The 27419-nt window shown below is 36.3% G+C and overlaps 1 protein-coding gene across 1 annotated transcript; it reads left to right on the top strand.

The window, feature by feature from the left end:
• The first annotated feature begins 1309 nt into the window (after positions 1-1309).
• sema7a (semaphorin 7A (JohnMiltonHagen blood group)) lies at positions 1310-21479 on the top strand. The gene is made up of 14 exons (XM_077211046.1): positions 1310-1501; positions 1698-1831; positions 2471-2509; positions 2606-2701; positions 10442-10535; positions 10703-10813; positions 11207-11349; positions 13368-13546; positions 14875-14983; positions 17368-17563; positions 18727-18842; positions 19157-19302; positions 20785-20840; positions 20948-21479. The coding sequence occupies exons 1-14, from the start codon at positions 1378-1380 to the stop codon at positions 21319-21321; spliced, it is 1917 nt and encodes a 638-aa protein (XP_077067161.1). The 5' UTR covers positions 1310-1377; the 3' UTR covers positions 21322-21479.
• Positions 21480-27419: the final 5940 nt, after the last annotated feature.

The raw sequence follows: 27419 nt of genomic DNA, 5'->3' as shown, positions 1-27419 counted from the left end.
TATGACTAGTCATAAAAGCATTGTAGATATCTGTAATGTATATTATGACTAGTCAAATTAACATTGTAGATATCTCCAATGCATATTATGACTAGTCACAATCACATTGTAGATATCTTAATTGCAATTACAACGAGTCAAAATTGCAGAAGAGATATCTGGAACTGGAATTATGACTAGTCAAAACTGATTTATGACTAGTACGGGAAGGAGTATTTAATGTTAAAAAGGCTTGCCATACTCGCAGTTGCTCTCCACCGACTGCGCTGATCAAAAGCATGATGGGAAACGACTTGCTGACGACACAGCTTAATGTTGATTGGTTTAAACAACCGTGATGTATTGTTCTCTTTAAATTGATTGATTTTAAAACTCGGATATCATGTTTTATGTGTAGCCTATGTTATGTGTGAATATTCCCAAACTCTCAGACCATGCGCAAGGCCTCATGGGACGTAGGAAACTTATCTTTTTAAACCTTACGAAGAAATATATTATTCTACTCACCCTTCAACCATTGAACATTTAAAGGACTTTTAAAAGTGTTAAAGCATCAACAAGGTAGGCCTACTTTCAACAGACCATGAATAATCTCTGAAAAAGCATCTTTCCACAGCAAAATCGGTCAGTTAAATATCACTATGGTAATCTGTATTATGTAACATACGTTCCCTTAATAATAATAAAATGTTTTACTTCAGCATTGCGTGATACTATTTTAAAGTGATTCCAGTCATTTTGACAGATAATAAATTGTAGTTACCTGTGAAACCAAACCTGGAAAGAGACGTGAGGATTTGGGGAGGATTCCAGTGAATTATTAATGGTATACATCGTAAATTAAATCGGGAGAACAGACCACAAATGTGCAGCATGTTGACATTTATCATACTATTACAGCGAAATTCAAAAGTAAAAAAGAAAATAATCACGAGGAAAAGAATGCAGAGCTCCTATAGATATTCTTGTTATAACATGTCCGTTAAAATACCAAGTGTTACGTTATTCTCATGTTATTCCTAGATGAAACATGAAATAAAACTGATAGCTCATTGAGTCAAACTGATGGATCAGCTTAATTTGTAGGGCAACCTTATGATTTGAAACGAATCGTTTCAGTATTTTTGAATGGGAGTTCCCCTAACCGGAAGTGCCACCCATAATTCAAAACGCAGTAAATTCGTCAGGAATAAGGTGGAGACATCTCATTATGATGTGTGTGATATCCCGCGATATCCACCCTTGATCACGTACAGGTTTCTCGTTTTTACAGCCCTCCCCCCAGGAGTGGCTACATATCCTCAACATATCCATTTTAGTCTACGGAAGCTCTCTGTTGTAGATGAATTATTCTGAGCGAACAGACTCTGCAGGATAATGCTCCTAAAACGATATTTCTCTATCGACATCAAAGGTGTTTTGGCGTATCCTTGGTTTATTTATGGAGCGTGCTTTCAGTGCGTGTTTTGCTCTTGTAATCCCAGATTAACACTAAGACAAGGTAAGAGAAAATACAAATTTACCATGTAGTCAGACTAATTAGTAAAATAAATATTATATTAGCCTATTCTATTCTATTGTTTTTTTGTTTGTTTTTTGTATATTAAATGATGCAGTCTAAATTGTGTTTGTGAGAGATGTGGCATATCTTACTACGACATAATTTTACCCAAGTTTTATTAATTTTTTTTCCTCAGATGATTCTCTACTGTTATACAACACGAATTATAGTCATACAGTCTTATTTCATCAAGAAGGATCAAAGAGTATTTTGGTGGGAGGATTAAATAATGTTCTACACTTTGATGTAGACACTGGTCGGATTTTGGAGGTAATTGTCATTAATATGTAAATGCTATGTGATATTTATATGAATGACAATGTGTCTATATCACTTTACCATTTTCTATTCATAATTCTATTCAAAGTAATGTTAGTGTTGGGATTTAAAGAACAGTAAAATATCAATGAGAAATTTATTTTTAACGCTTCAGTTACGACTTTAACTGTAAGTTTTGGCAGTGGAAGTAATTGGTAAATTGGACCTAGGTTAAATTATATATTGTGAATAGATAGTCAGACATGTAGCTCGTGATGACGCACGCACAGACAGCTGAGTCAAAAGCAACAAACAGATCTGTCAGTGCACTTTATTCCAGTCCATTTAATCAAACAAAAGCAGAATATCAGGTTTTCATTTCCATCAACATGTCCAATCTGTTGCTATGGTTACAATCAATTATTTAAATGTTTAAAAGTTATTGATTAGTGAGAAAACATTCATGTGATTGGTTGCTTTGTGTATGATTTGTTAATAATTGTGCAGTCATAGTACTAAAAACAAAACAAAAAAACATACATTTTGAGAAGTGTTCAGAAGATTTTGTGACCGAGATAATAAAATAAAACACGGTTTATTGAGATACAAACTTTACAATTTATTCAGATGATGTTTTATTTTTATTTGTAGAACTTCACTCTGAATCTAAACTTACCAAGATGTGCTACGGTGAGTTTATTTATTCTTTTGAAGAAGTGAACAAACAAAAACAAATGGAGTTTTGTGGTTTATAACAGTCTTTCTAATATTCCTCCATCTATACAGAGCTCTTGTGAAAATGTAGTCACTGTAATTGAGAGATTTCAAGAGTTTACATTCGTGTGTGGGACGAATGGAGAAGAGCCAAAGTGTTGGAAACTGGTAAGAAACAAATATAGAGAGCAAGATTTTTGGCATAGTCTCTTTGACATATTTAGAACTGCACCGTTTCTGTTAAATGTTGCCATGTTATTTACTTTTTTTAGTAAGACTATTCTGAGGAAAAAATATCTGTATCTTGACTCTAAAATTTCCACTGTAAAAAAGTTGCTGCCTTAAATTTTTTTTTAAGTACAATCAACTTGGATGTTTAACTCCTCATTGCCTATTTAAATCCCTTATCTTTGGGTTGACCCCCAAATAATATGACCCCAAAATTCATAGAGTAATGCTGTGTTTTGGGAGATTTTAAGTATTTTGTATCCATTTACTGCGAAATTCCTCAGCTACACCATTACCATGCATATGACATATTACATTTTAAGAAAAAAAAAACACATTAATCATGATCAAAATTAAATATGACTTGTTTCTGGATAGGTGTTAGATGCATAATTCTGCCATCTGCTGGTTGGATTTTTTTTGTGGATGTTATGACCCACCTATGACTCATACCCGTCTAGGGTATGAGTCATAGCTGGGAATGACATGATAAGTGCCATCACATCACCTCTTTTCTCATTGGGTACAGAAGACAAATGAGAAGACAGATTAGACAGTATAGCAGAGTTTTCCAGCTTACTACACTGTTGCAGAGTATTTCTCAACATCAATCCGTCCTCATCATCATTCGCATCACCTTCTACAAAAGATAAAACTGGTGACGTTATTAACACTACTTTGTCAGTGTCCTGCTTCACTGGTTCACATTCATCACGTTCGTGATATGCTTTAAGCATGTTAATGTGGCAAACACGCGTTTTGCGCCGTCTGTCAGGAGGCAAATCACATAATCCGTATCACTAAGTTTCTTAACAACATTATACGGACCCGAAAATTTTGCAGACAAAGCAGACCCTGGTATCGGTAATAATACTACCACTTTATCATTAGGCAGAAAAGACCGTGCCACAGCATGTCTATCAAATCGATCCTTCATCTCTGATTGCGCGTTTGTCAGAAACTTGCGCGCAAGGTCGCAAGCACCATGCAACTTCGCTCGGAATCGATTAACATAATCAAGAGCGTTCGTTCGTTTCTCTGTTTTATCCTCTAACATCTGGTCTTTTAGAACTTTTAATGGTCCTCGAAGTGTATGTCCAAAACCATCTCGGCTGGACTAAATCCAAGTGATTCTTGCACACTTTCTCGCGCCGCAAATAACACTAACGGAATACCTTCATCCCAATCTTTACTTGTGTCCATACAAAATTTTCGGAGCATGGCTTTCAGAGTCTGATGAAATCTTTCAATTGCACCTTGACTCTCTGGATGGTATGCACTAGATATACGATGTTCGATAGACAAAGACTTCAATGTTTGCCTAAAAACTTGTGACAAAAAGTTAGTCCCTTGATCTGTTTGGACAACTTTCGGAAGTCCAAACGTAGAAAAGAACTTGATCAACGCTTTCAAAACAATAGGAGCCGTAATCTTCCGTAACGGAATAGCTTCAGGAAATCTGGTCGCTCTACACATAATAGTACAGAGATACTGGTTACCTGCCTTCGTTTTCGGTAGCTGTCCGACACAGTCAATCAGTACCTCCTCAAACGCTTCTCCGATAACTGGAATTGGAGACAGTGGAGCGGGCGAGATAACCTGATTCGGCTCTCCTGCAATTTGACACGTATGACATGTACGACAAAACTTAGCCACATCTCGTTTCGGTCCAGGCCAAAAAAAATGCTGCAGAATGCGATGATAAGTTTTAGTTCCCCCGAAATGTCCAGAGAGCAAATGTTCATGTGCTAAACTCAAAACATGAGAACGATATCTGAGTGGAACTACCACTTGATATACCACGTTCCAATCTAGATCCTCCTCAACTTTAGCGCACCACTTTCACATAAGCAAACCATTGTCTCTGAAATATGCAGTATTTCTTTTCTTAGCGGCCTCACAACTTATCACGGCTGAGAAACATTTCTTCAAAGAAGAATCATCATTTTGCGCCATCACAATCTGAGAATGAGTAACTGGTAAATTTAACGAAACGAAGCTTTCTAACACATTCTCTGAATTCTTCACCTTAAGAACCTTTTCAGAACTTTTATTCGTCTCTAAAATTCTCTCACCCTCTGCCAACACATCTCCGATCATTGAATCAGCCAAGTCAACTTCACCCACCGTTTTAGTTGACTGAGCACGAGTCATGGCACAGGAAGAAAACACTTCAGGGTGCTGACTGACAACATCACCTATCAAACAAACCTGTGGAAAATCAGGGTGCTGACTGACAACATCACCTATCAAACAAACCTGTGGAAAATCAGGGTGCTGACTGACAACATCACCTATCAAACAAACCTGTAGAACATCAGGGTGCTGACTGACAACATCACCTATCAAACAAACCTGTGGAACATCAGTCACTTCTGGAACTGGCAAAACTTTGCCTCCAGCTAAATCATTTCCCAGTATGAGAGTTATTCCTTTAACAGGAAGTGATTTCCGAATTCCAACTCGTACAACACCTGAAAGTAGAGAACATCGTAAGTGTACATTATGCAAAGGCACAGACACTACTTGCATTTCTATTCCAAGAATCAACACACTTGAGCCACAATATGATTTGTCAGAGAACGGTAATACATCAGACAGCAATCTTAGACTGCGATTTACGCATAAGCACCGGACAATCAGCAATCAAATGTCCTGGTTTATGACAGTAAAAACAATCCCTTAGCTCTTTCGATTTCGACGCTCCAGCTTTCTCTCTGAAACCCTGAGTTTCAGACGGAGTAGTGATCATGCGCTTTTCAGTACGAGTCACGAAAAATACGCCCTTGTGAGTGAGCATAAATTCATCTGCTAACACAGCAGCTTGCGCTACCGAACTAACCTTTTGTTCGTTCAAGTAAACGACCACACGTTCGGATAAACATCCATTAAACTCCTCCAGCAGAATTAATTCTCTTAAGGAATTGAAATCATTAGTCTTAGTTGCACTACACCACTTATCAAAGAGAAGAGACTTCTCTCTGGAAAATTCAACAAATGTTTGCGACGGGTTTTTCTTATGGCCTCTAAATTTCTGCCTATAGGCTTCTGGGACCAACTCGTAAGCACGTAAAATTGCCAATTTTACGGCGTCATAGTTTAAACTCTCTTCTAAGGAAAGAGTAGAGAACACCTCTAACGCCTTACCCGTTAATCGACATTGCAATAACAAGGACCAGCAATCCCTTGGCCAGCGAAAAGACATTGCAATGCGCTCAAAAGCACTAAAGTAGGAATCAATCTCAGCTTCACGAAAAAGTGGCACTAGTATAATATTTTTACTAACATCGAATGAGTTGGTTGCTATGGATGAAACAGACGTTGGGGCAACAGTGGGAGGAGACCCTACCGAAGGAGTATGATCAACAGTGGCAGCGGGACTAACACGAGGGAGATCTGGTAGCACTGCGGAGCCTCCCACAATTCGCATTGCGTCAAGCTCCAGCTGTCGCATTTTTACCTGTTTCTCCGCCTCGATATCGAATTTACGAACTTGTAATCGCAAATCAACTTCCGCCTGCCGAGCCTGTATTTTCTCCTGTGATTCAAACTGCAAACGAGCCAAACGGACTTTAAGTCTCGTTTCGCTTTTTGAGCCAACAGACATAGCGGAGAATGGTTCAAACGGAGGTAAACTCACCCTAGCATCAGCCTCAACGTCCGCCGTAGGCGTTAGCTCCTCCTCGCTCACCTTTCCACTCCCCTCAGACGCATCCATCTCCACACTGTTCCCAACTGATTGTTTCTCCTGCAATATCAGCACATTCAACTCCACCAAATGGTTAAGTATCACAGACTTAATCTCTTTCTTAAGAGATTGCTTATTTACTGAGATCTGAAAAGCACTTGCTATCCTCAACAAATCATCCTTCCTACAACCATCCAATTCCTCTTGCGAAGAACTATCAAGAAACCTTTCTAAAATGAACATCCTAGCGACAATAGAACCGCACGCACAAATCCTCAACACACGCAGTGATACAGAAGACAGTGTCATGAACTGGTTATTTGTTTAATTCAGTTGTATCCCGGACGAGCCCCCATTATGTTATGACCCTCCTATGACTCATACCCGTCTAGGGCTTTTAGGAGGGGAACACATAAAACCATCTCAGACACGTCACACTATAACACTGAATGAGGTGAGAAAACACGAGAGACCACTGAATAAAGGAAATAAGTTTTAATAAATATGATAATGAATAAAGATATAACAAACAACCACAAAGAAAAAAAGGGGAAAATGAATTGTGCCAAAGTAATGTAAGTAACATAAAAGTTATCTAACACATTAAACAACTAATACTAGGATACAAAGAAAACCCAAAAAGAAAAATCTTCAACGTCCCAGACGTCATAACTAAAACTACACTAACTAAAAAACATAAATACAGCGGGTGGCAAAATTCCCTAACTAGTGTTTTAATACAGACAGATTTCACTACGTGTGCACCATGTATGTCACGTGACAAACTTACTTAACCCCTTCTTCTCTGTAGACCGCCTCACTCACAAAGGAGAAGGTTTTGGACGCAGCCAAAACAAAGATCAATGAGAATACATGTGAACAACGTACAAGGTTCTCTCAAAACAAGGTTCTTTCAAGACAAGGCAAAACAAAGCTCTCACAGGACAGGACAAGACAAGACAAGGTTCTCTCTGCCAGCCTGCAGCAGCATGGTCTTTAAGTATCCACTTCACCAGGTGTCACTCATCACGCTAATGCCGATCCCGCCTTCCAAGGCGCGGCCACTCATTGTCTTAACTGACAAGCACGATAGCCAATCAGCAACATCCTAAGAAAAATGAAAGTGAGAGACAGATAGACCCCCCCCCCAAACACACACACACACACAAACGTTCCTTATGGACGTAACAGTGGATGATATAGTTTTAGCCAGAAAGTGTAATTACCATATACTTTCAGCAGAGGCTCCATTCATTTTTCTGGATGTGACTTACTGCTATTATAACAGCTTTTGTTATGAATGTATATTTAAACATTTTAAAATATATTAAATCAGTATTTTTGCCAAAGTTTAGATTTTTTTGGTTTGAGGTTTTTTGAAGTGTCTTGTTATTGCAATAATGCGACATAAATTTGCAGTAGCCTAATGGCACAAGTTGCCACTAAAAGAAAAGACTTGATTGCAATTACGTATTATTTATTTAAATAATCCAAATGTATAAAAAGATTAACTTTAGAATAAGAAACAAATTTTTAGTTTATAAAAAACAAAACGTAAGTAAGTGAAGAGTAAACGTGTGTGTGTGTGTGTGTGTGTGTTCATGTTCATTCCACATTGCTTTTGTGCTCTAGTACCTGGCCTTCATTTATGTGTGAACATTTTTAGATTCATGCTAAAATTATGATTTTATTCGCCAATTTCAATAAAAGTGCTCTCTATTGCAGTCACACGTGTGTGTGTGTGTGTGTGTGTGTGTGTGTGTGTGTGTGTGTGTGTGTGTGTGTGTGTGTGTGTGTGTGTGTGTGATCATTAGGGCTGAACGATTATGGAAAATAATCTAATTGCGATTATTTTTAACCAATATTGCGATTGCGATTTAATATGCGATTACTTTAAGTTCTTTACCTTCTGTATTAGTCGACAAAGACAAGCAATAAATCATTGAACAGTAGGGATGGGAATCTTTAGGCAGCTCATGATCCGATCTAATTTTTTTCTTATTAATTAATCTTAATAATACTTAAAATATGTATTTAATTACATGTGTAAATATACATACATTATATATATTTTTTTATATATATATTAATTAAACCAATTACATGTTAAGAATTTTAAATGGACTATAAACTAATATAGCTTCAACATATAAAAGCTAGTAAATAAAGAGGAACACAAAAAAAACATTACAAGCCATAAACAAAGAGTGCTTTCAGTATTTAAAAGTAGGCTGTCAGGACGTTTTCCATTCAAGAGCTGGAGTGATTTTCCCCCTGTACGATAAATTGCATTCACACCAATGCACATATCTCTTTTGAAATTGTAAATGTAGTTTGTCCTATTGGTTTAAGATATACCTGACCGTGTTTACATTAATTTCGCGTCAAAAGCATTTTGAGATGCAAGTACATTTACCCAACGAGTCGCTCACAGCCGCATGCACGAGCACTTTTCACAAAGCGTGCGTAAGTATTTTAAAATGAAAGCAGCTTTCTCAGTGATTTTCATAATTTTAATATATAAGCCAACTGCATTCCAAAAGACATAATGCCTTTGTGGAGCATTTGTAAGGAAAATTCCGGCGGCCAAGACCGCGCACTGCAAGAGTAACATCAAAGCGGCAGAACCTGTGCAATGAAGCCCGCGACTGTCCTTGTAATTCGCTTAAACCCCGAACTTTATGAAAGATTATTTTTCGGAAGGTTCGAGCGGTGTGTGTGTGAGAGAGAGCGAGAGAGAGAGAGAAATTAGAAGCAAGCAGAATACGGTTGTTTCTAAAGCATGCGCAGCTTCATCACGCATGTGTGTTTAAAAACTAAGCTCAGATTCGATTCTGAAATTCTCTGAATCAATCCAGAATTGTTGGAGGGAGAATAAATAACACAATATCACATACATAAAAAATAAACTGTTCTTTCCTGTATGCCAGACCTATGCGTAGCGTGCCAAGTTGACGCTTGATTTGCAGACTGCTTTTCTCTCGCGTGTCACATGACCAGTGTAATCGCAGCTTTTGCGGTTACAAAATCGCATTTCATCATATCGCGATATTGTCGCAAATGCAATTAATCGTTCAGCCCTAGTGATCATGTTCTTTCCACATTGCATTTATGCTCTAGTACCAGGCCTTCGTTTATGTGTGAACATTTTTAGATTCATGCTAAAATTATGATTTTATTTGCCAATTTCAATAAAAGTGCTCTCTATTGCAGTCACACGCGTGTGTGTGTGTGTGTGTGTGTGTGTGTGTGTGTGTGTGATCATCTTCTTTCCACATTGCATTTATGCTCTAGTACCAGGCCTTCATTTATGTGTGAAAATCCAAGATGATTGTACTTAAATTTAAGGCAGCATCTTTTTTTTAGTGTGTTTTTATGTACTTTTCATAGAGTGCATTTTTATTTAAAGAAGGCATAGGCTGCAGCTATAGTAATTTTAATAAAAAGATAACCAAAATGTGTCTCTCTCACTCTCTCCTGCTTGCTTGCGCGACACTTTCGCCTCAAGAGAGCATTCACAGTAAGTCTTCACCCACTTAAAGTATGCCATTCTCAAAACTAATTAAACACAGCAAACATTTTTTATATAAGCTTGGACTCTGCAATTTTGTGTCAGTTTTACTGGCTGTTTATATGTCTGGTTTCAGCTTGTCGTAAATTTTACCGCAAATAAACTTTAGTGAAAACGTATTATATATGAAGCAATTTCAGTGACATTTACATTCAAGCACTCAAATATGTGATTGATAACCAATGTCTTACTAGTTCAAACGCCAATTTGACTTTTAATAATTCCCAGAAACTTTTTTTTATATCAACATTCAAATTTTCACTAGTTAAAATTACTTTTGATATCAGCACTTTAATTTTAAATAGTACTTTTGCAATTGTATTTTCAATTGTAGATCCCTTTCATTCATATCATGCAAATTAATAAATGTTCAAATGGCTTGCCATATCGCTGTTCTCTAAATGATTGTCTCTTTTCAAAGTTTCCCTCAGAAAGCAATCATTCCACTGTGATTGTAGACGGCACAGGGATCTCACCTCACACATGTACACAAAACTCGCTGTCTCTGATGGCAGGTAAGTGCGGAGCATAAGCCGCTTGATATTTTGATCTGCATAGGCTTTGTGGATGAGCTGGAGGATTGTACACGCTTATCTAGAATAGGCTTTCATTAAGCAGATAGACAGATCCGAGAAAGTGATTCAGCTCTTTCGTAATGAATGTTGCCATTTTACATGTTCAGATGGAGACCTCTATGCAGCAGCTCCTCTTTACAGTGATGGAACCCTGCTGCAGTTTCGAAGAAAAGCTGGAAATCGAATCAGCGTATGGATGCATGACCAGTGGGTCTCAGGTTGGTGGAATCACACATTTTCATTAAAATTACTAGAAGAAAACTTTTTAGCATTTTTAGACAAACACGTATTTTATGTATGACCTGCTTTTCTTATTGAGGACATCTCCAAATGTCCCCAAAGAAAGGTTATTACAGATTTAAGGGACTTAGGAAAGATTAGCCTAAGTGAACTCGTAGATCTTTTCTCTAATGTTATATAAAGAATCCACTTTAGTTTTGCTGACAGAGTTGGTTGAGCTTGAGAATGGCTGAATTCCACACCCAAGCTTCAGCTATCAAAATATACAGCCTAGTCACTGTTTTGCACTTGAAGCTAAAGTTGAGGTACATTGAAATTACTAAAAATGTGGAATGAATAAAGAAATAATTCATGACTTATGTCCCCCACAGAACCCACTTTTATCTCCAGTTTTCTGGCCGAGCGCAAAAATGACTCCTTGAATGAGAAGATATACGTCTTATTTCGTGAAAAAAACTCTGACACAAGCCCAGAAGCTGATCCTTGGATATCTAGAGTTGCCAGAGTTTGTAAGGTATGTTTCTCACTTGGATATGAAAGATGTGTCTGTTCTTCTTTGTGAGGCTTCCTGTCTGAGAGAAAAATTATTGTGGAAAAGTGATCTTCAAAAGCAATTTTATCATTCTACATATTTGAAGGAAAGATGAATGGCCTTAACTTATAAAGGCATTTGCTTGTTAGAGATTGGTTACCATGATTATTGCGGAGGTGGTAAAGAGATGTCTAACAAAGCCAGATTGCATTTCGGCAATAAAAGCCTCCCTGGTGTCCAACTTGACAATACCAGCGATGCAGTCATTACTCTTCTTCTTTTGCTATCAGCAAAGTTTTTAGTAAACATTAGCTGGAAACAAGACCGTTGGACAGAGATCAGATCCTAGAAACAGCATGAGCTGCAGAATTTGCTCAACCAGCAAAAATATGCTCTAAGAACAGTTTGCTAATGTTCACATTATGTTATTGTAATTAAGTAAGCTTAAAGGGGAAATATTAATAACTCATAACTTGTTATGATTAATTATGAATATTTGAGTCAGTTAATTGGATTAACTTGATGTAGCTCAATTAATATTAAAATCAATTAATCAGTTGTTCCAACTAACTCTTTTGATTATTAATTTATTCTAAGAAAAGGGTATCTTTCATGGCCACAGAAAATGTATTCTTTCTTAGCATGTACAGCGCTTAGAGCATGTAACAAGATCAAGATCGTAAAATAAACTTTGTTGCAAGCAGAGAATCAGAACCAAATACGTATTTTGCACAAGTTTTAATAGCTAAATCACAAACATAACTATACATGCATAGGTAAAACGGTGAGTGACATAATAAAAACCGGAAGCAGGAAATGGAGCTATGGAAAAGATCCATTTAACTATGAAAAGAACCATCAGCTTATCATTTTCAGAGCACCTCATTAAATGTATACTTGCATGGCCTTTGAAGTGAAACATTTCATGTGAAGTTCCTAAAGAAGGATTTTTGATGGTCCCATGAGTCTCAATAGATTTCTTCGGCATTGCCTGAAGAAATGGTGATGAACTTGCGTGGTTGGTTTGACTCTGTTCCCCTGGCTGGACTGCAGATTGTGGCCTGCCGACAGAAGCAAACAGAAGAAGGGAGGAAGTTGGAAGAGTTGATGGTGGGAGTTGCGACGGACGATTTCTGCATTGAATGAAGGCGTTGTGCCAAACTCCTTTGGTTGTCCTTGATTCTGTTGTGGTTGAGGGACTCTTCTCCCCTGAATGAGCACATGGCTGGTTGTGAGTCAAGGCCTGCTGCCCTGGGGTCTGGGTCCTGGGGCGGCCCCACAGGACAGCAACCTGAACGTGCCGAGAAGGCCAAGAGAGGGAAGGGCCTGCGTATAGGCCATTTAAAGCCTGAGAAAGGCCCCATCCTTCACGGTTGGCTCAATCTGTAAGAAAGGGGGAATTTCTAAGCGGGAGATTCCTCTGTTGGGAGGATTTATGATGCTATCTCAAGTGTGGTTAGACATATGCCTTGGCGTTTGTGTCGATTTATACTCAGATCTATTCTGTTAAATGTAACAAATAATTGTGTCTGATTTGTCTCAGTCGTTACATTATGAAAACATTATTTTTGCAAACCATCTAGTATTTTAAGTTTTTTAAAAAAAAGTTTTTCTTAGTTATGTGAATGTTAAGGGAACTAATTTTGCAAAAACATTATGGGAACATTACTTTTGAATGTTCTTTGTAAATTCTGAAACAAGTAGTAAGCTATCGTTTTGGAAAAAATCCAGATAAAACATTTCAGAAAAATATTTCCATAAACAATGTTTTTCAGCTACCGTTTTGAGAACATTATCAAAGACCAGAACACTTAAACAAACATTCTATTAATGAAGAACGTTTGTTCATAACTTTGAGAGAACCTTGCTTGAACATTAGGGAAGATATGAGAACGTTCTGAAGAGAAAGAAAGCTTTCATGGCATGTGGATAGACAAATATATTTGGGCTTGGAATTCAGCTGAATATTTTCCACCTGTGAAAATACCAATCTCTCATAGGTTGATGAGGGTGGTCCCAAGCAGTTCCTCCAGAACATCTGGACCTCCTTCCTGAAGGCACGACTCGTGTGTGGGATTCCTAGTGAGTCATTGTACTTCAACCGCCTACAGGACGTTTTCGTCCAGCATGCTGAGGACTGGATGAAGTCGCGAGTGTATGCGCTCTTCTCCAGCAGCTGGTAAATACAAAGTTCTATCATGAAACTCTAGATGGCGCAGGCTGATAGGTCCTTAACTCAATTGTTAACAATCACATGATTATCTACATAGCACAGGTGATTGGTTGCTGTTGCATCACCGACAAAAGAGTTTGCTTGATCAACATTCAAATACTTGTCATTGTTTTGGCACTTCAGAGACCCTCCACCTTCCCCAGCTCCACCTGTATAGATCTGCTACGGGGGTTATTTTATGTATGTTATATGTAGAGTAATAGCATGTCTGGGAGTGTTTTGGCAGTAGCAAGTCTTAGTACTTGCTCTGCAGCAGCAACAGCAGCGTAGCAGATCTATTCCGCCAAGACCAAATACATTAACATTGCTACATCCATTACCATGCCAATCTCTTCGAGAGTTGTCAGAACAGAAACGAAAGCTGCTGATCTCTGTATGTTTTTTCATCATCTCCGGGCGTGTTCATATGTAAATTACGTGAGCTTATTTCGTCCATTAGATCGAAAGATCAGAAAAAGCCCATACATTTACCCTGCCATAGACCCTTCCCTTGAAGAAATAAGGATAAAAGTGGTTGAAAGGGGACAAAAGAGATGGATTATAATACCAGATGTAAACGGGACATATTTCCCTCGTCTACTTGTGATCCAATCGACAAAAACACTTCTTAATACCAGGTGTAAACCGGGCCACAGTCTGTAAGTCATCAGTACAAACACAAACAGGAAATTGTGTTAGTTTATTCAGCTTGTCATTCATTGTTCCAAGCGGAAGGCTGAACTAAAAGGAAACTATATCCGTGTCCACATCAACAAACGATAACGGTCAGTTTTTTTCTACGTGCTCGCTGCAGTTTTGTCGTATTCCTCTTTAAATGCTGTAGCTCTTAAGGATGGATTCTGATTGGCTGTCAATGTTTTTATTGTTAATCAGCTGGAAAAAACGTTCTGAAAGTGATTCCAACAATATTGTTTCTCTGTGCCTTTATCATTATAGTTGTGTTGTAGACTCTGCTATTCTTTTACATTTAGAATGATTTTTAGAACTATATATTTAATATTTTCATTATAGCTAGGAGTGAACGGGTCTTTACTGTGAGCTAAGAGGTTGTTAATCGATGGTATTTGCTTCTGTTGAAGCAGACAGCTTGCATTATATCAAATTATTTTCAAAATAATTGTGCTTAACAGCAGAATTCATGATTCATGATGCTATACAGAAAATTTGCAACAAGCAAAGAAAAGGCAAACATTCATCACCATCAGCCATCACTTTAATTTATTTGCATTTATATATGTATGTGTTAACAATCTGTTCTTGTAACATTTGCATAGGAACTCTACTGCTGTCTGCATATACTACTTGAAGGATCTTGATTATGTTTTTGAGAAATCTTCCTTCAAAGGTTATACTGAGGCCATTCCCAGCCCAAGACCAGGAACGGTGAGCAACAACATTCCCTTCCAGACATTTAGTTTGTTTGTATAGAAAAACTCAATGTTCTGTTTGTTTGCCCTCTTAGTTATGCACTGCGCTGCATTACAGCACCTATCTGTTAACCACTGTCGTCAAATAATGTGTAGGGAAGTTTTTATTTTCAGTCCTAGTATTCACAAACACCACAAGACCTTTCCATGAGCTTGTCAACAATGTTCCACATATTGTTTCCAGATTTGTCCGCATAGTGATGAATATCTCATCTGGTACTGTGGTATTATTTTTAAGATGACAATGTTCTGAGTCAAACTGGTGCCTGGAGACTCCCTGAGGGCCGCAAGGGGGTCTGTGGAGAAAAACTTAATTGTGAAAAAAAATGATTAAATAATTATTATTTTTAGTAATATAACAATTAAAAATAAACAGATAATCATTTGAATTAATTAATGTGTAAATATATTAGCCTTTACCAAACATTTTTGTAATATTGTGCTTGGGGGGTCCATTGCAATGGGATCATCCTATTTTTTGCATTAAAACATTGTTTAAAAAAAATGTATCAAGTAATCTTTGATTCAAGTGAAGCCTATTCACTGCAAATTTTTATTTAATTTAAGTTTTATTTTTGTATACCTGTTTATCCCCAACAACTTCCTCAATCATTTTACTCTTGACCCCAAAGGTGAATCGTTATGGGTTATTTCTATAGCCATTGTTGGTGAGCCAAGGCTATTGTTTCCTCACAACAGCTATTTTAAATCTCCTCGTATTCTTGAGGAAATACACAGTCATTTTTGCCTTGGCCTTTGTCTTGGTAACAAAGAGATGTTTATAACCTCAGACCTCAAACAATGCTAGCCCTTACGTAAAAGAAGTTTATTCAAGTGTGCTATTAGTATACTTCTTTTAAACTAAAAATAAGAAAGTATACTTTGTCTACTTTTTATGTACTTCTCAGAAATATTCTTTATGTAGGTCTACTTCTCAGAAATATACTTCAAATTCCACTTAAGTATACTTGACTTATACCGACAGAAAAGTCTAGTATATTTGGCCTATACTTGTTGATCGAGATATACTTAAAAGAATAATTAAGTATTCTTGGCTTGTACTTGTTTACTATTTTGATTGAGTAGCTTATTAAATACTTTTTTAAAAGATAATATTCCACACTGTCTTATAAACTAACATGTTCAAGTTTATATAGTAACAAGCTTTCAGGTGGAATAGCTTATAGAGTAAATAAAATAAGTATGGAACTGAACCTGATCTTGTAATAAAAATTATTTTTTTACATAGTTTTTCATATACAGTCTTATGAAACTTACATTTGAAAATATTGATACAAATATTGAAACTGATATGTTTCTAATTCTGCGTATCTGAATTTTTGTGTAGGCTAGTCCACTGGTAGTGTACACAGGAGGAATTTACTTTAATTCTACTTTACTCTTTCCCCACCTTTGGCTTTGACTGAATTTTCCATCTATCCGTGTTTTCACTTTTATACGATAGGGGCGCTATGACACATATTCTAGTACAGAATCTCTGGATCAAAACCTATGATCAAAACACAGGAAAAGAAGCTGAAACAAGTGATAGACGATTGCTCACTCAAATGTAAAATAACGTGATCATCAAACATTAAACAGCGTTTTAATCAAAACTGCTTAATGTTTCCAAATGAAATGAAGCGTTACACATGAAGCGAAAACGACTGTGAAGCTTTGGGAGTGTTGATCTCGATCTACTCCATCTGTGTTTTGATTATCTTTCTGAATCTGATCAAGGCGTAGTCTTTGAAAAACGTTTTTGTTTAAAATGTTGACTTTCTTAATGAAACTTACAAACATTCAAGTGTTGATAAAGGATGCGTGAAGCTAATAAAATGTTTTTAAAATTTAAAGTACAGTTAAAGGTATTTTTCAAGAATAAAAAATAACATTTGAACATAGTAATAGGCCTACTGCAAGTATAAATAGTATAGTATAATATAAATAGTAAACTATAACTACTAATAGTAAAACTACTAAACTAGTAGTTTACAGAGAGTACACTAAAAGAAACCGTGCAAGTATACTTGCAGTATAAAACTACTAAACTAGTTGTGTAGTTAAAGTTTACTAATGTTATACTTATAGTACACTTAAACATATACTTTTATATACTAAAAGTGGGTAAAATTAGTCCCAAGCAAGCGGTATTAAAATAGTACACTTACAAGTTTACTACTAGTACATATTGACATTAGTATACTTACTACATAATTATACTTAAAAATATACTTGAATATTACTCAAGTATACTTCATAAAATGAACTTGAAGTATACTTCTTTTTCGTAAGGGAACTGAAATGACATTATAACTGATATAACTCCATCTTTTCCAGTGTGTGAAAAGCAGCAATTCCATTCCACTTACCACCCTACATATAATTAAAGACTATCCAGAGATGACGGACTGGATTCATCCCATTCAACAAGACACACCTTTCTTTACAAGTAGTAAGAACTTTACCAAGATAGCTGCTGACCGTGTCCAAGCTTCAGATGAAAACATGCACAATGTGCTGCTGCTTGCAACAGGTACATCGATGTGGTAAATTGGTTCAAGATCTCTGTATTGATGTTTGCTTCTTGACTTCCTTCATACCAGAGAAAATAACAATGCACTTGATATAAAAAGCCCTTCCCTCATTACCCCATGTTTTTTCCCTGCTTAAAGGGGTCCTATTACCCAATTTCATCTTTTTTTTATCCCTGAAATCTGCTGAAATCATAGTCAAGGTCTTTGCACTAGAAAATGTTTTCTGACCCTTTAAATTCTTTTTTTTCCCTGCTGTGCCTTTAAGTCTCCACGGAAAACACTCCCTTTGACTTTGAAATGAAATATAGCTCTTTGTTGCACAAGCTACTGGTTTGCTGATGTTTCAACAACCCATGTTGAAACTTTAACCACTCTTTTGTAAGCACGACACCCTCCAGAAGGATATGCTGAGCTGTGAATGCTACACACAACCAGAAAAGTCTTTTTTTGACTCGGGCTGAAGTTTTGAGTTCTGAAATGAACTGAAGCTTTATAGTTTCAGACAGAGTATAATTAACTATTTTATTTCAAAGGATGAAAGTAAATTGGTTTTCACATCATATGTTCCCTTTAGAATGAGATTTTTGTATTATTAACCCTTAAATGCATGTTTCGCCAATCATTATTACATATTCGGGTCTTTAGCGACCCAGATCTATATCTAACACAGATGGATCTCTACCTGTCGCGATAATATAAAACTCTCCTAATATTAAGTAACAATTACAGAAAAATATAATGAAGCATATTTTGCTACCTTTTGAAGCTTGGGAGGGTTCAGTGTAAGCAGATGTTTTACCATCATCACTGTCCTCATCAGAGCTCATTTCCCAGTACATTCAGCTTGACTTAAAATCAGGCTTAAAATCTTGGTATGTGCCCATCATGCACTACGTGATTTTATGCAAAAACTCAGACTGGCCAAAACCTACAAACTTACTCTGATTTTCAGCAACATGTGTTGACTCCTCCAGACCAAAAATGGATGAAATAATCAGTGCGAAATTGTGCTGTGTATTCCAGCCTTAATAACTTTTCCATTATATGTGCTTAGTACTGTAAATTTTAAATTACTATTGAACCTGCTTTCAATAAATGTTATCACTAGTTATTTCAGACTACAGACTGCCTTACTCCCATTCATTGTCTTTGCTCTTCTTAGATAATGGCGAGATCCTCAAGATCCTGGAGGACGGCTCCGAAGCTTTTATCATCTCTGAAACGCATCTGTGCAACGGCTCAGCACCCATACAATCAATGAAACTTGACTCTGTTCAGGTTAGTTTGTCCAGAGACCCTCTTATAGCTATTTTGGGAGTAAAACCAGATTTAATAAAAAGAGAGATGAGAATGTACCTCCTAGTTGCTGCAAAGAAGAACATCAAAGTTCAATGGCTTCATTAAATTCGTCTGACACTTGAGGAATGCCTATGGACAATGAGGGAAATTTATGAGATGGAAAGAATAACACACAGCCTTATTGTATGTTTTTTGCAAGAAGGTGTAATCAGTGAACAATTGTGAACAAAAATAACATCCATTTTGACTCTTCAGACTGTGTTTGTTTACACTGCTGTTGGTTTTATCTGTAGAAGAAGCTGTTTGTAGGATATCCTGGTCAGTTGTCCGTGTTAGACCTGCAGAGGTGTCAAGATTACAACGCTTCCTGTGAGGAATGTGTTCTTTCCCGTGATCCATACTGCGCTTGGACTGAACGAGGCTGCACGTCACAAACTATGTATGCTTTATCTTTTAATTCTTTTATTAAAGATTATGATATTATATACATTATTGTGCTATATAGTGTATATATTATATATATAACGTTATATATATAATAACGTTATATATATATATAAAACGTTAGCACAAAATGCTAGCACAAAAACTATATATATATATAGTGTATATATATATATAGTTTTTGTGCTAGCATTTTTGTGCTAATGTTTTAAGAACATTATTAAAGACCAGGGGCCGGTTGCACCAGCTGGATGTAAAATGTGGCTTAAGACCTGCATAGAATAAAATTTATAGCTGTTGCACCATCTAGGCAAGATTATCTGAGGGTGTATTCACACCTGCCTTGTTCGGTTCGATTGAATCAAACTCTAGTTCGTTTCCCCCCTTGGTGCGGACCTTTTGGGCAGGTGTGAATACAGCAATCGAACTCGGGTGCGGACCAAACAACCGAACCGAGACCCAGCTGAAGAGGTTTTGTACAGAATAACACAAAATTAGGAAAAGAACAAATATTGCAGTTCGAAATATCTCCATGTTGAGCCTTTTTTTGCACTTCCTGATTACCCTACTCTAGAATCTTTGTCCAATGAATGGACGACCTTAGCACACGTGTGGTTTTGTTTACAAATTTTGGTTCACTTGCAAAAAGAGGAGTGTGAAAGCGAACCATACCAAATAAAAAAATTAAAAAAAATATTTGGTCGGGACCAAAGCAAGTGAACTATCGGATTTTCCTGGTGTGAATACACCCTGAGACTAAATCTTTCACCTAGTCAATGGTCAGAGTGAAAAGTCATGATTTGTTTGGTAAACATTATTAATGTCTGTGAATTAATTGTAAATTAATTATTACTGCAGACATAACTAATACTTAGTTTATACTAAGTTTAAGTTTATTGCCATTTGCACAGGTACGTTACAGTACATTGGAATTCTTGTGCGTTTCTCAGTCAGCTTTTATTTAAAAATATATATATTTTAAGGGAGAGCAAGGAGCAGCAAACATTTTAAAAGTGCAAAAAAACAGACTATGTACAAATTGACTTTCTAATTTAACTACACATTATAAAAGATAAAATAGATTAATAATATTGCACGTTGTAAACTCTACATAATATTGTTCATAATAATATTGCACAAGTTATTACAATGATCTACGTCTGAATTTCAATTCTGGTCATATTCATACTATATGTAACACTTTATAATGGTCACAAAGTAAATTCAAATGCAGTACCTAATCAATATGTGATTTTGGACACACTGTCTTTGTGTGTCATTGAATTATTCACCCAACTGATTATTCTAAATCTTATGCCTAGTCAAAGTTAATTGTAAAGTGAGAAGTCATGACTTGTTTGAAAAAGGTGTTGTATTCATATCAGATAGCTAGTGCCTGGCGGCACGTGATACGATAATCTACCAATAGCCTAAAAGTCATTGCAGTTGTTTTAAATAATTTTCTGTTTTGTTTCAGAGGAGGAATACAAAACATTGCTGATGGACTGACTAACGTATGTCACCAAAAAACAGGTATGTTATAAGAACGATCTCGTAATTCTATTCTAATTCTAATATTTTACGACAAAAAACAAAACCATCTTCCTAACTCATGTATCTTTAACTAATGTTTTTTTCAGTGGGAAGAATCAGACGTGATGCGCAACAATCATCGACAAATCCATTGAGGATCCGACACTTTGTGCCCACTGATGTCCCCTTTTATCTCTCGTGTCCTGTTGATTCCCATCATGCCACTTATTTATGGGAACACGGGGACAAGAAAAGCCCATGCCAGCAGACTCAATCAGAATGCCTCCTCCTTATCCCAGCCATGATGGCTGACATGTATGGAAATTACAAATGTATCTCTCATGAACGTGATTACACTAAAACTGTGAATGAATTTGACCTTTCTCCTAAGTCTGCTTTTAATGATGCTTTCAAGCTCAGAGCCCAGGACTGGTTTATGGCCGCATTTGTCATTAGTGTCTTCAATCTGTGCTCACTTTAAGGTCAAAGTAGTTATATAAATGTCAGTGCTTCCGTCCTCCAGCTTTTCTGACCTGTAGGATTATTAAAACCATCAGTAACACGTTGCCAGGTGTCAGTGGTTGTCTGGTGTAGACTATGGCCTTATCGAGTGAGGTTTATAGGGAAGTAAACACTAAAGTAAAAGTAAGAAAGTGTCCTAGCAGATTACACGCTTGCCATCTGTTGAGTGTTTACGGTGGGGTCCAAAGTCTGAGACTGCAATAAAAATTTGGGCTTTTGTCTTCGGAACCTGAAAATACTCGGACAGTTTCAGGATTTAGAATTGTTCTGGGGCAAAAAAAAAAAAACATTATGAAGGAATATTTTAGGTGCTGCACTATTCCAAGGTCACAAGTCACTTTTTAAAACATTCACCAATTAAGTGGTATAATAATATAATTAGACTTGCAAATATACGTTAATACGATACATCACGATAATGAACATGCACGGTATTGTATCGATATCGTGGGCACTTCAAAATACTGAAAATAATTATTAATTACGAATTATTCCAATTTTGTAGAATGCATTTTAAGAATACGTTATCCATCAACCAGCAAAGTGCAAAACACCGCTGTAAGCTGTGTTAAAGAAGCATGTGTGCAACACGCATAAGAACCGCATAGCAGAACAAGTGAAGGCGACTCACTGAATGAAGACGCACATTTCCTCTCTGACAGCAGTTGGTGCTGATGGAGCAGTAAAAATCCTGCTGTTAACCCCGGTAACCTCGTAAATAAAGCATCTGTGCTACTTTCTGTTTTTTAGTATGTAAATGTTTTAAACAGCCATTCATATTTTTGTATTCGCAATGGTGTTTTACAGCACTACTTTCATCAATTAGTTAGTAATTAGTTAACATTATTTAACATAAACTGACATTGAAAAATACTTTATATTAATATTATTAATATATATTAATACTTTAATAAAAAGCCAACAATAATATAAATATAAAATGAAATACAGTGAATGACAGCCATATGTGGTATCCCGATGGCTTACATTATTGGCAGTTAAGTTAACATCTATGCTTTCATGTCAAAAAATATTATTTTTGTCTTACATTTCATAATAAACTCAGATAAGCTCAGTACCGACTCGTTTTCCGTCCGTTTATTTTTGCCTATTGGAATGTGTGCAAATGATTGTGGGTGATTTAAGGCCACGAAGGATACATCCGATGAGTCCTTCAAAACAGACCGAACTTTCCCTTGGACACTAATCCTCCAGCACAGCTGCTCATTTAGTTCGTTATCTCTGTGTATTTATTTCCTCTGTTTTCAGTCTTTGGTTGTCGGTTGATGTTCATGTATGGTAGTGTTTATGTTATGTTTACGTTTATGGTGTGTATTTTACTACTCGTTTGGATTGCTGTCTGTATTTGATTATTATTATTATTAAACTGGAATCTGAATCTGATTGGCTGAGAGCCTTTTCCAGCCGTGCGATATTCCCACAGTATCAGCACTGGAACCGTTTCACCGTTTGTATCGGAATGTAGTTTTAAGGTTTGTTTAGGTGAGAATGTAGTTATTTAGACCTCATATCGGTGAATATATAAACAAAGCGCATATTTGACGATTTGTTTAGACGTTTTTGGAGACGTACCCGCCGAGAACAGCTTTATCTCGGCCAGTCCTCAGGATTTTGCCGTTGGTTCATATACAAGCATGAGGTATTATTCATTTTGGGTATATCAAGCAGGCAATCTTTGGTCTTATTAATCTATTATGCCTACTTTTTCCTGAACAAATCGATTTGGCCAAGGGCAAAGTTTAGTTTCGTAACTTTATATTTAACTGAAATCCTGTACGAGTGCTGCTTTTGTACTTTTGACTGAACTGTTTGCTTGTTTATTTCCTATTTTACAAACTTCTTATACTTTTATAATGGCTGATATTGTTTATTTAAATAATATATTTTTTTAAATAAATAAAATTGTATAAATTGCATGCAGTATTTGTTATTGTGATTTCACCTTTATATTGAAAGGGACTGAAGGTTTTAAACAATTTGAAACTACTTACAAGTGGTGCATTGACTAGCTGTCATTGAAAATCCCATTAACTGTTAAATGGTCAAGACAGAGATTTCCTTTGCAGACATTCAAAGGAATTTTGTGATTATGAATATTGACCTGAAGAATATCAGCTAGATGCATGTAATGCACTCGCTTATTCGATCTCTCTGTCTTAATACTCTACTCTTCATAATACAATAAGCTTCAATGAAGTGACTCGACGTTCCTTCGTTTCTAGTTCTAAAGTGATATTTTAGAATTAGTAATGGAGGCTTGGGCTCAACTGTTAAACTGTCAAATCAATGGCGAAAGGAAGTAGTTCTGCACAAAAGAGGGGTTTTAAAGACACTCCATTGTTGTTTCTTTTTACACACTTGTGCTGTTGAACTGTTAACTGTAAACGCAATACCACACTCGTAGCTCTGCATTGATTGCCTACATCCAAATCACAGCCGTGCTGATATACAGCCATATTGCACATCTACGAATTTTCATGAGTGAGTCATTGAATCATTCATTCAACTGATTTGTTCGAAAACACTGATTCATTCGGGAATGAATCAAGTGGAACATTTTATGAATGGCAGTGAAGCGACACAACTGACACTGGTAGGTCATGTGGCAGTAACAACACAGCGAATACCAAACGTCTGAATTTCATCAATTCTGTCCATATTCATACTATATACAACATACTTTTTTAACGGTCACAAAGCAAATTCAAATGTAGTACCTACTCTGTATGCGATTTTTGACACACTGCTGTCTTTGTGAGTGAGTCATTGAATTATTCACTCAACTGATTGTTCAAAAACGCTGATACATTCAGGAACGAAACAGCTTATGTGTGTTGCTTTGAGATGTGCAACAGTTTTGCTGGGATTTCCTTGGAACTATTTGTATAAAAGCAGTTTCACTCTTGCAGTTGTGCTGTTTTTTTTGTTTTTTTTTAATCAGCTGAGTTGCGATTAAACTACAGCACTCTTGCTCACTTTTGGATCCCAAAAATAAAAAATGCCTTAATGTAATGCAACTGGTTCAACACTTCTTCCAAGAACTGTAGCGTGTCTTTACAGTCACTTACAGTATGTTATGAAATGAGAGCCACACATAGATGTAACATCTGGGAAACGGCCATATTGTTCACAGTTGGGAACACTGAATATTCAACAATATTATCCTTTAATATCCTGCATTTGACACCATAATATAAAAATTGAACTGAGCTGGACAATGACATCACTGTTTTCTCCAGACCGGCTGAATAGATAAATTATCTAAATGAATAACTTTTTTACAACAGAAATGAACCATCACTGAACTTACTTAAAAGGACATTGTGTAGGAATTTCTCCCATCTAGCGGTGAAATTGTATTTTGCATTCAAACCAATTGTGCTCTCCAGCCTCGCTTTTTCAAACGCGTGTTGCATCTACGGTAGCTGTTATGTACCAAAAAGCTATGACAAACAATGCAAGAACAATCATATGCTCTACTAAAATATATTCTTATCAAATTTCTAGGTTACAAAAAGTAAACTTACAAACCTTGTTTTTAGCGCCTTCTCAATTTTACTCAATAGCTGCTATTCATCAAAGAGCCTGTTTAACTTTTAACTATAAATGTTCCACTGTCTATATAATAAAGTACACAACCAAGCAATGAAAAAAAGCATGTAATTAAGACTGTAATATTGACTTAGCCTACCTAATATAGACTTAGCCTAATTATCGAGGAGAAAGCAGGCAACTCTTCTGAATCTTTCTCCTGCATTAGCTCTTTCCACCTGTAAAAAGCTATCCCGACATTGACTCTTGTTTTTTTGTAATCTCCGGTCACGTTTCCTTTTACGTTCAATTTTGGACTTTTTTTGGCGACGAGTCATTTCTTCTCCTGTGGCTCGGCATATGTATGCCATTAAAAATAACAGTGCAATGCAGCCTTTTAACTTGCCGGAGCAGTGACAAGCGCCTCTCACTGCTCTGCTCCTCCGTTTCTGCTGCTTTCAGTCACGTGACGCTGGCTCTGAACGAAAACGCGTTGTGGAAATTACGTTGGCCTAGTACTTTTTGACCCTCTCTGCTATTATAGTTTTTCAAGATGGCGGAACGACATGGAACCCTCTGTGGACCTACCCGTCACATATATATAAAGATAATAAATTCTTAGTTTACGAGGATAAGTCAGATAATTGGCAGAGGTATTTGTACACCATTGAGGACATATTATGAATAAAAATATTGTTTTTAGATAATAAAATACCTAAAAAACTACACATAGTCCCTTTAACCTGGACTACACTATTTAATGTGTAGAACAAATGGCATGTGGGTTTGCTTTTATAAAGGAAAACATGGGTGTAATTGTATTTATATCATTTCAGGAAGTCATGGAAATTATCTGTAATAATGAGGCTTGAAGAATTCTGGGTGTGGTGAGCAACACAAGGTCACTTCAGTGCTTTTGGCTGCTATAGGCCAATGTTTAACGAAAACATGCTGTGCTTTCTTTAAAAACAAAGATTAAAGAGTCGTTTTTGAGATGTGGGACTGCAAAATAAATATGGACCATTTACAGTCCTGAAATATGCAGCAAATATAGGAACAAGATTATTCACCTTAGATTTTTAACTCATTATTTGGACTACTATAAATTAAGTAATAAAGTAAGTTTGGGAGCTTTTGTGTACGGAATAAAAAAGGAGCACTGTAAACAAAAAGATTAGTGAATTTAGAACTGTGAATTTAATGAAAATAAAGGAAATGTAATGTATATTCTTTAACTTTTTTTGAACATACTCACTCAAATGTGTTTCTACAGCAATGCAGTTTTATTTGTCTTGCAGACATTTAATGATTGGCTTGTTTTCCATGCCATTAACAGCATGAAGGTATTGCTTGAACGCAAAGATTTACACAAAGAAACAGTGTTCTCTTTAATTTTTAATGGCTTAATGCATTAAATATTGAGAGGGACATGACAAAATCACAAAAGAGTCACAGATGTGAACTGGCTTCTAATGCATTTCATGTCAATATTCAAGCAAATTACAATTTATCGTATTATACAAGGGACATTGTGTTTCTTTATTATTGGACAGCCATCTTACAATTTGCTGCACATTGTAGTATTATTTTATGATTAATATTTTTATTTTTGCACTAAAACATGCCCACCTAGAGCTAAATCTCTTCCTGTATGTGACTTATAAGGCTTTAGATTTATAATGTTCAATTATGTTGTAGGCCTACATACATTTATTTTTATGCATTACTTATGTATATCCTTTAAATATGTATATTATATTTAATTATATATTTTTTACCATTTTAAATCTTTATGGTCCATATGCACAAAAGCACATTTGAAAGACATCCAACCTTCATGGTCTCTCACCTGCTTTGAATAAAAAAAGATTCACTAAAAAAACAAAAAAGCTTTTGACCAATAATTCCCTCAGTTAATGTTTTGAAATAAAGTATAGGAACAGATAGCCACAGGGAGTTTTTATTATAAAATAAAAACAATTTCCATGAAGGGGAGTGTTTTCATAATCTCAAGCTGATCACGTTTTTCCGTTCCAGGTTTAACCATCTGGTCTCTCACTGGCTTTAGAACACCTTATGACTTAAACACGCCAGTCTGTCCAGATGATAATATGAATCAGTAAATCATATCTTTGAGAAAAATAAGCCATAAATATTGCAGCTTTTATATTGAAGCTAAAGTTGCGATAGTCTTTTCTTCACTATTGTAATGTATATCTAAGTGAAACGGCTTCTCGAAAAAGAAAAAAATGTAGGGGGGCGGGGCTTGATTTTGTCCATTGGGAATTGATTGGATGGTTGTGGTTTGCTATTGGTCGATCACATGTGAGTAACAGGTTGATCCCACCCTTGCGCCAATACACAGGTCATCAGAGAACAGAAGAGATGTTGCTGAAAGAGAGGAAGTAATTTTTAATGTAATGATATGACGCAGCACCTGAAAATAGTCCCCAGCTCGGTAACTTCCAACGTGACCGGGACTAAGTTTGTGTAGTTTCAGTCATA

This window comes from Siphateles boraxobius, unplaced genomic scaffold (assembly GCF_051911475.1).
Source record: "Siphateles boraxobius isolate OS27281-9 unplaced genomic scaffold, OSU_SipBor_1 65, whole genome shotgun sequence".
Taxonomy (NCBI): Eukaryota; Metazoa; Chordata; class Actinopteri; order Cypriniformes; family Leuciscidae; genus Siphateles; species Siphateles boraxobius.
This window is presented reverse-complemented; position numbering and strand designations above follow the sequence as displayed.

What these genes read in the sequence shown, in the direction of transcription:
- sema7a (XM_077211046.1), top strand. Translation starts at nt 1,378, where the DNA reads ATGCTCCTAAAACGATATTTCTCTATCGACATCAAAGGTGTTTTGGCG. An exon ending in GAGTTGCCAGAGTTTGTAAG is followed by an intron (nt 11,350 to 13,367) that starts GTATGTTTCTCA and finishes AATCTCTCATAG; the next exon opens with GTTGATGAGGGTGGTCCCAA. An exon ending in GCGCTCTTCTCCAGCAGCTG is followed by an intron (nt 13,547 to 14,874) that starts GTAAATACAAAG and finishes ACATTTGCATAG; the next exon opens with GAACTCTACTGCTGTCTGCA.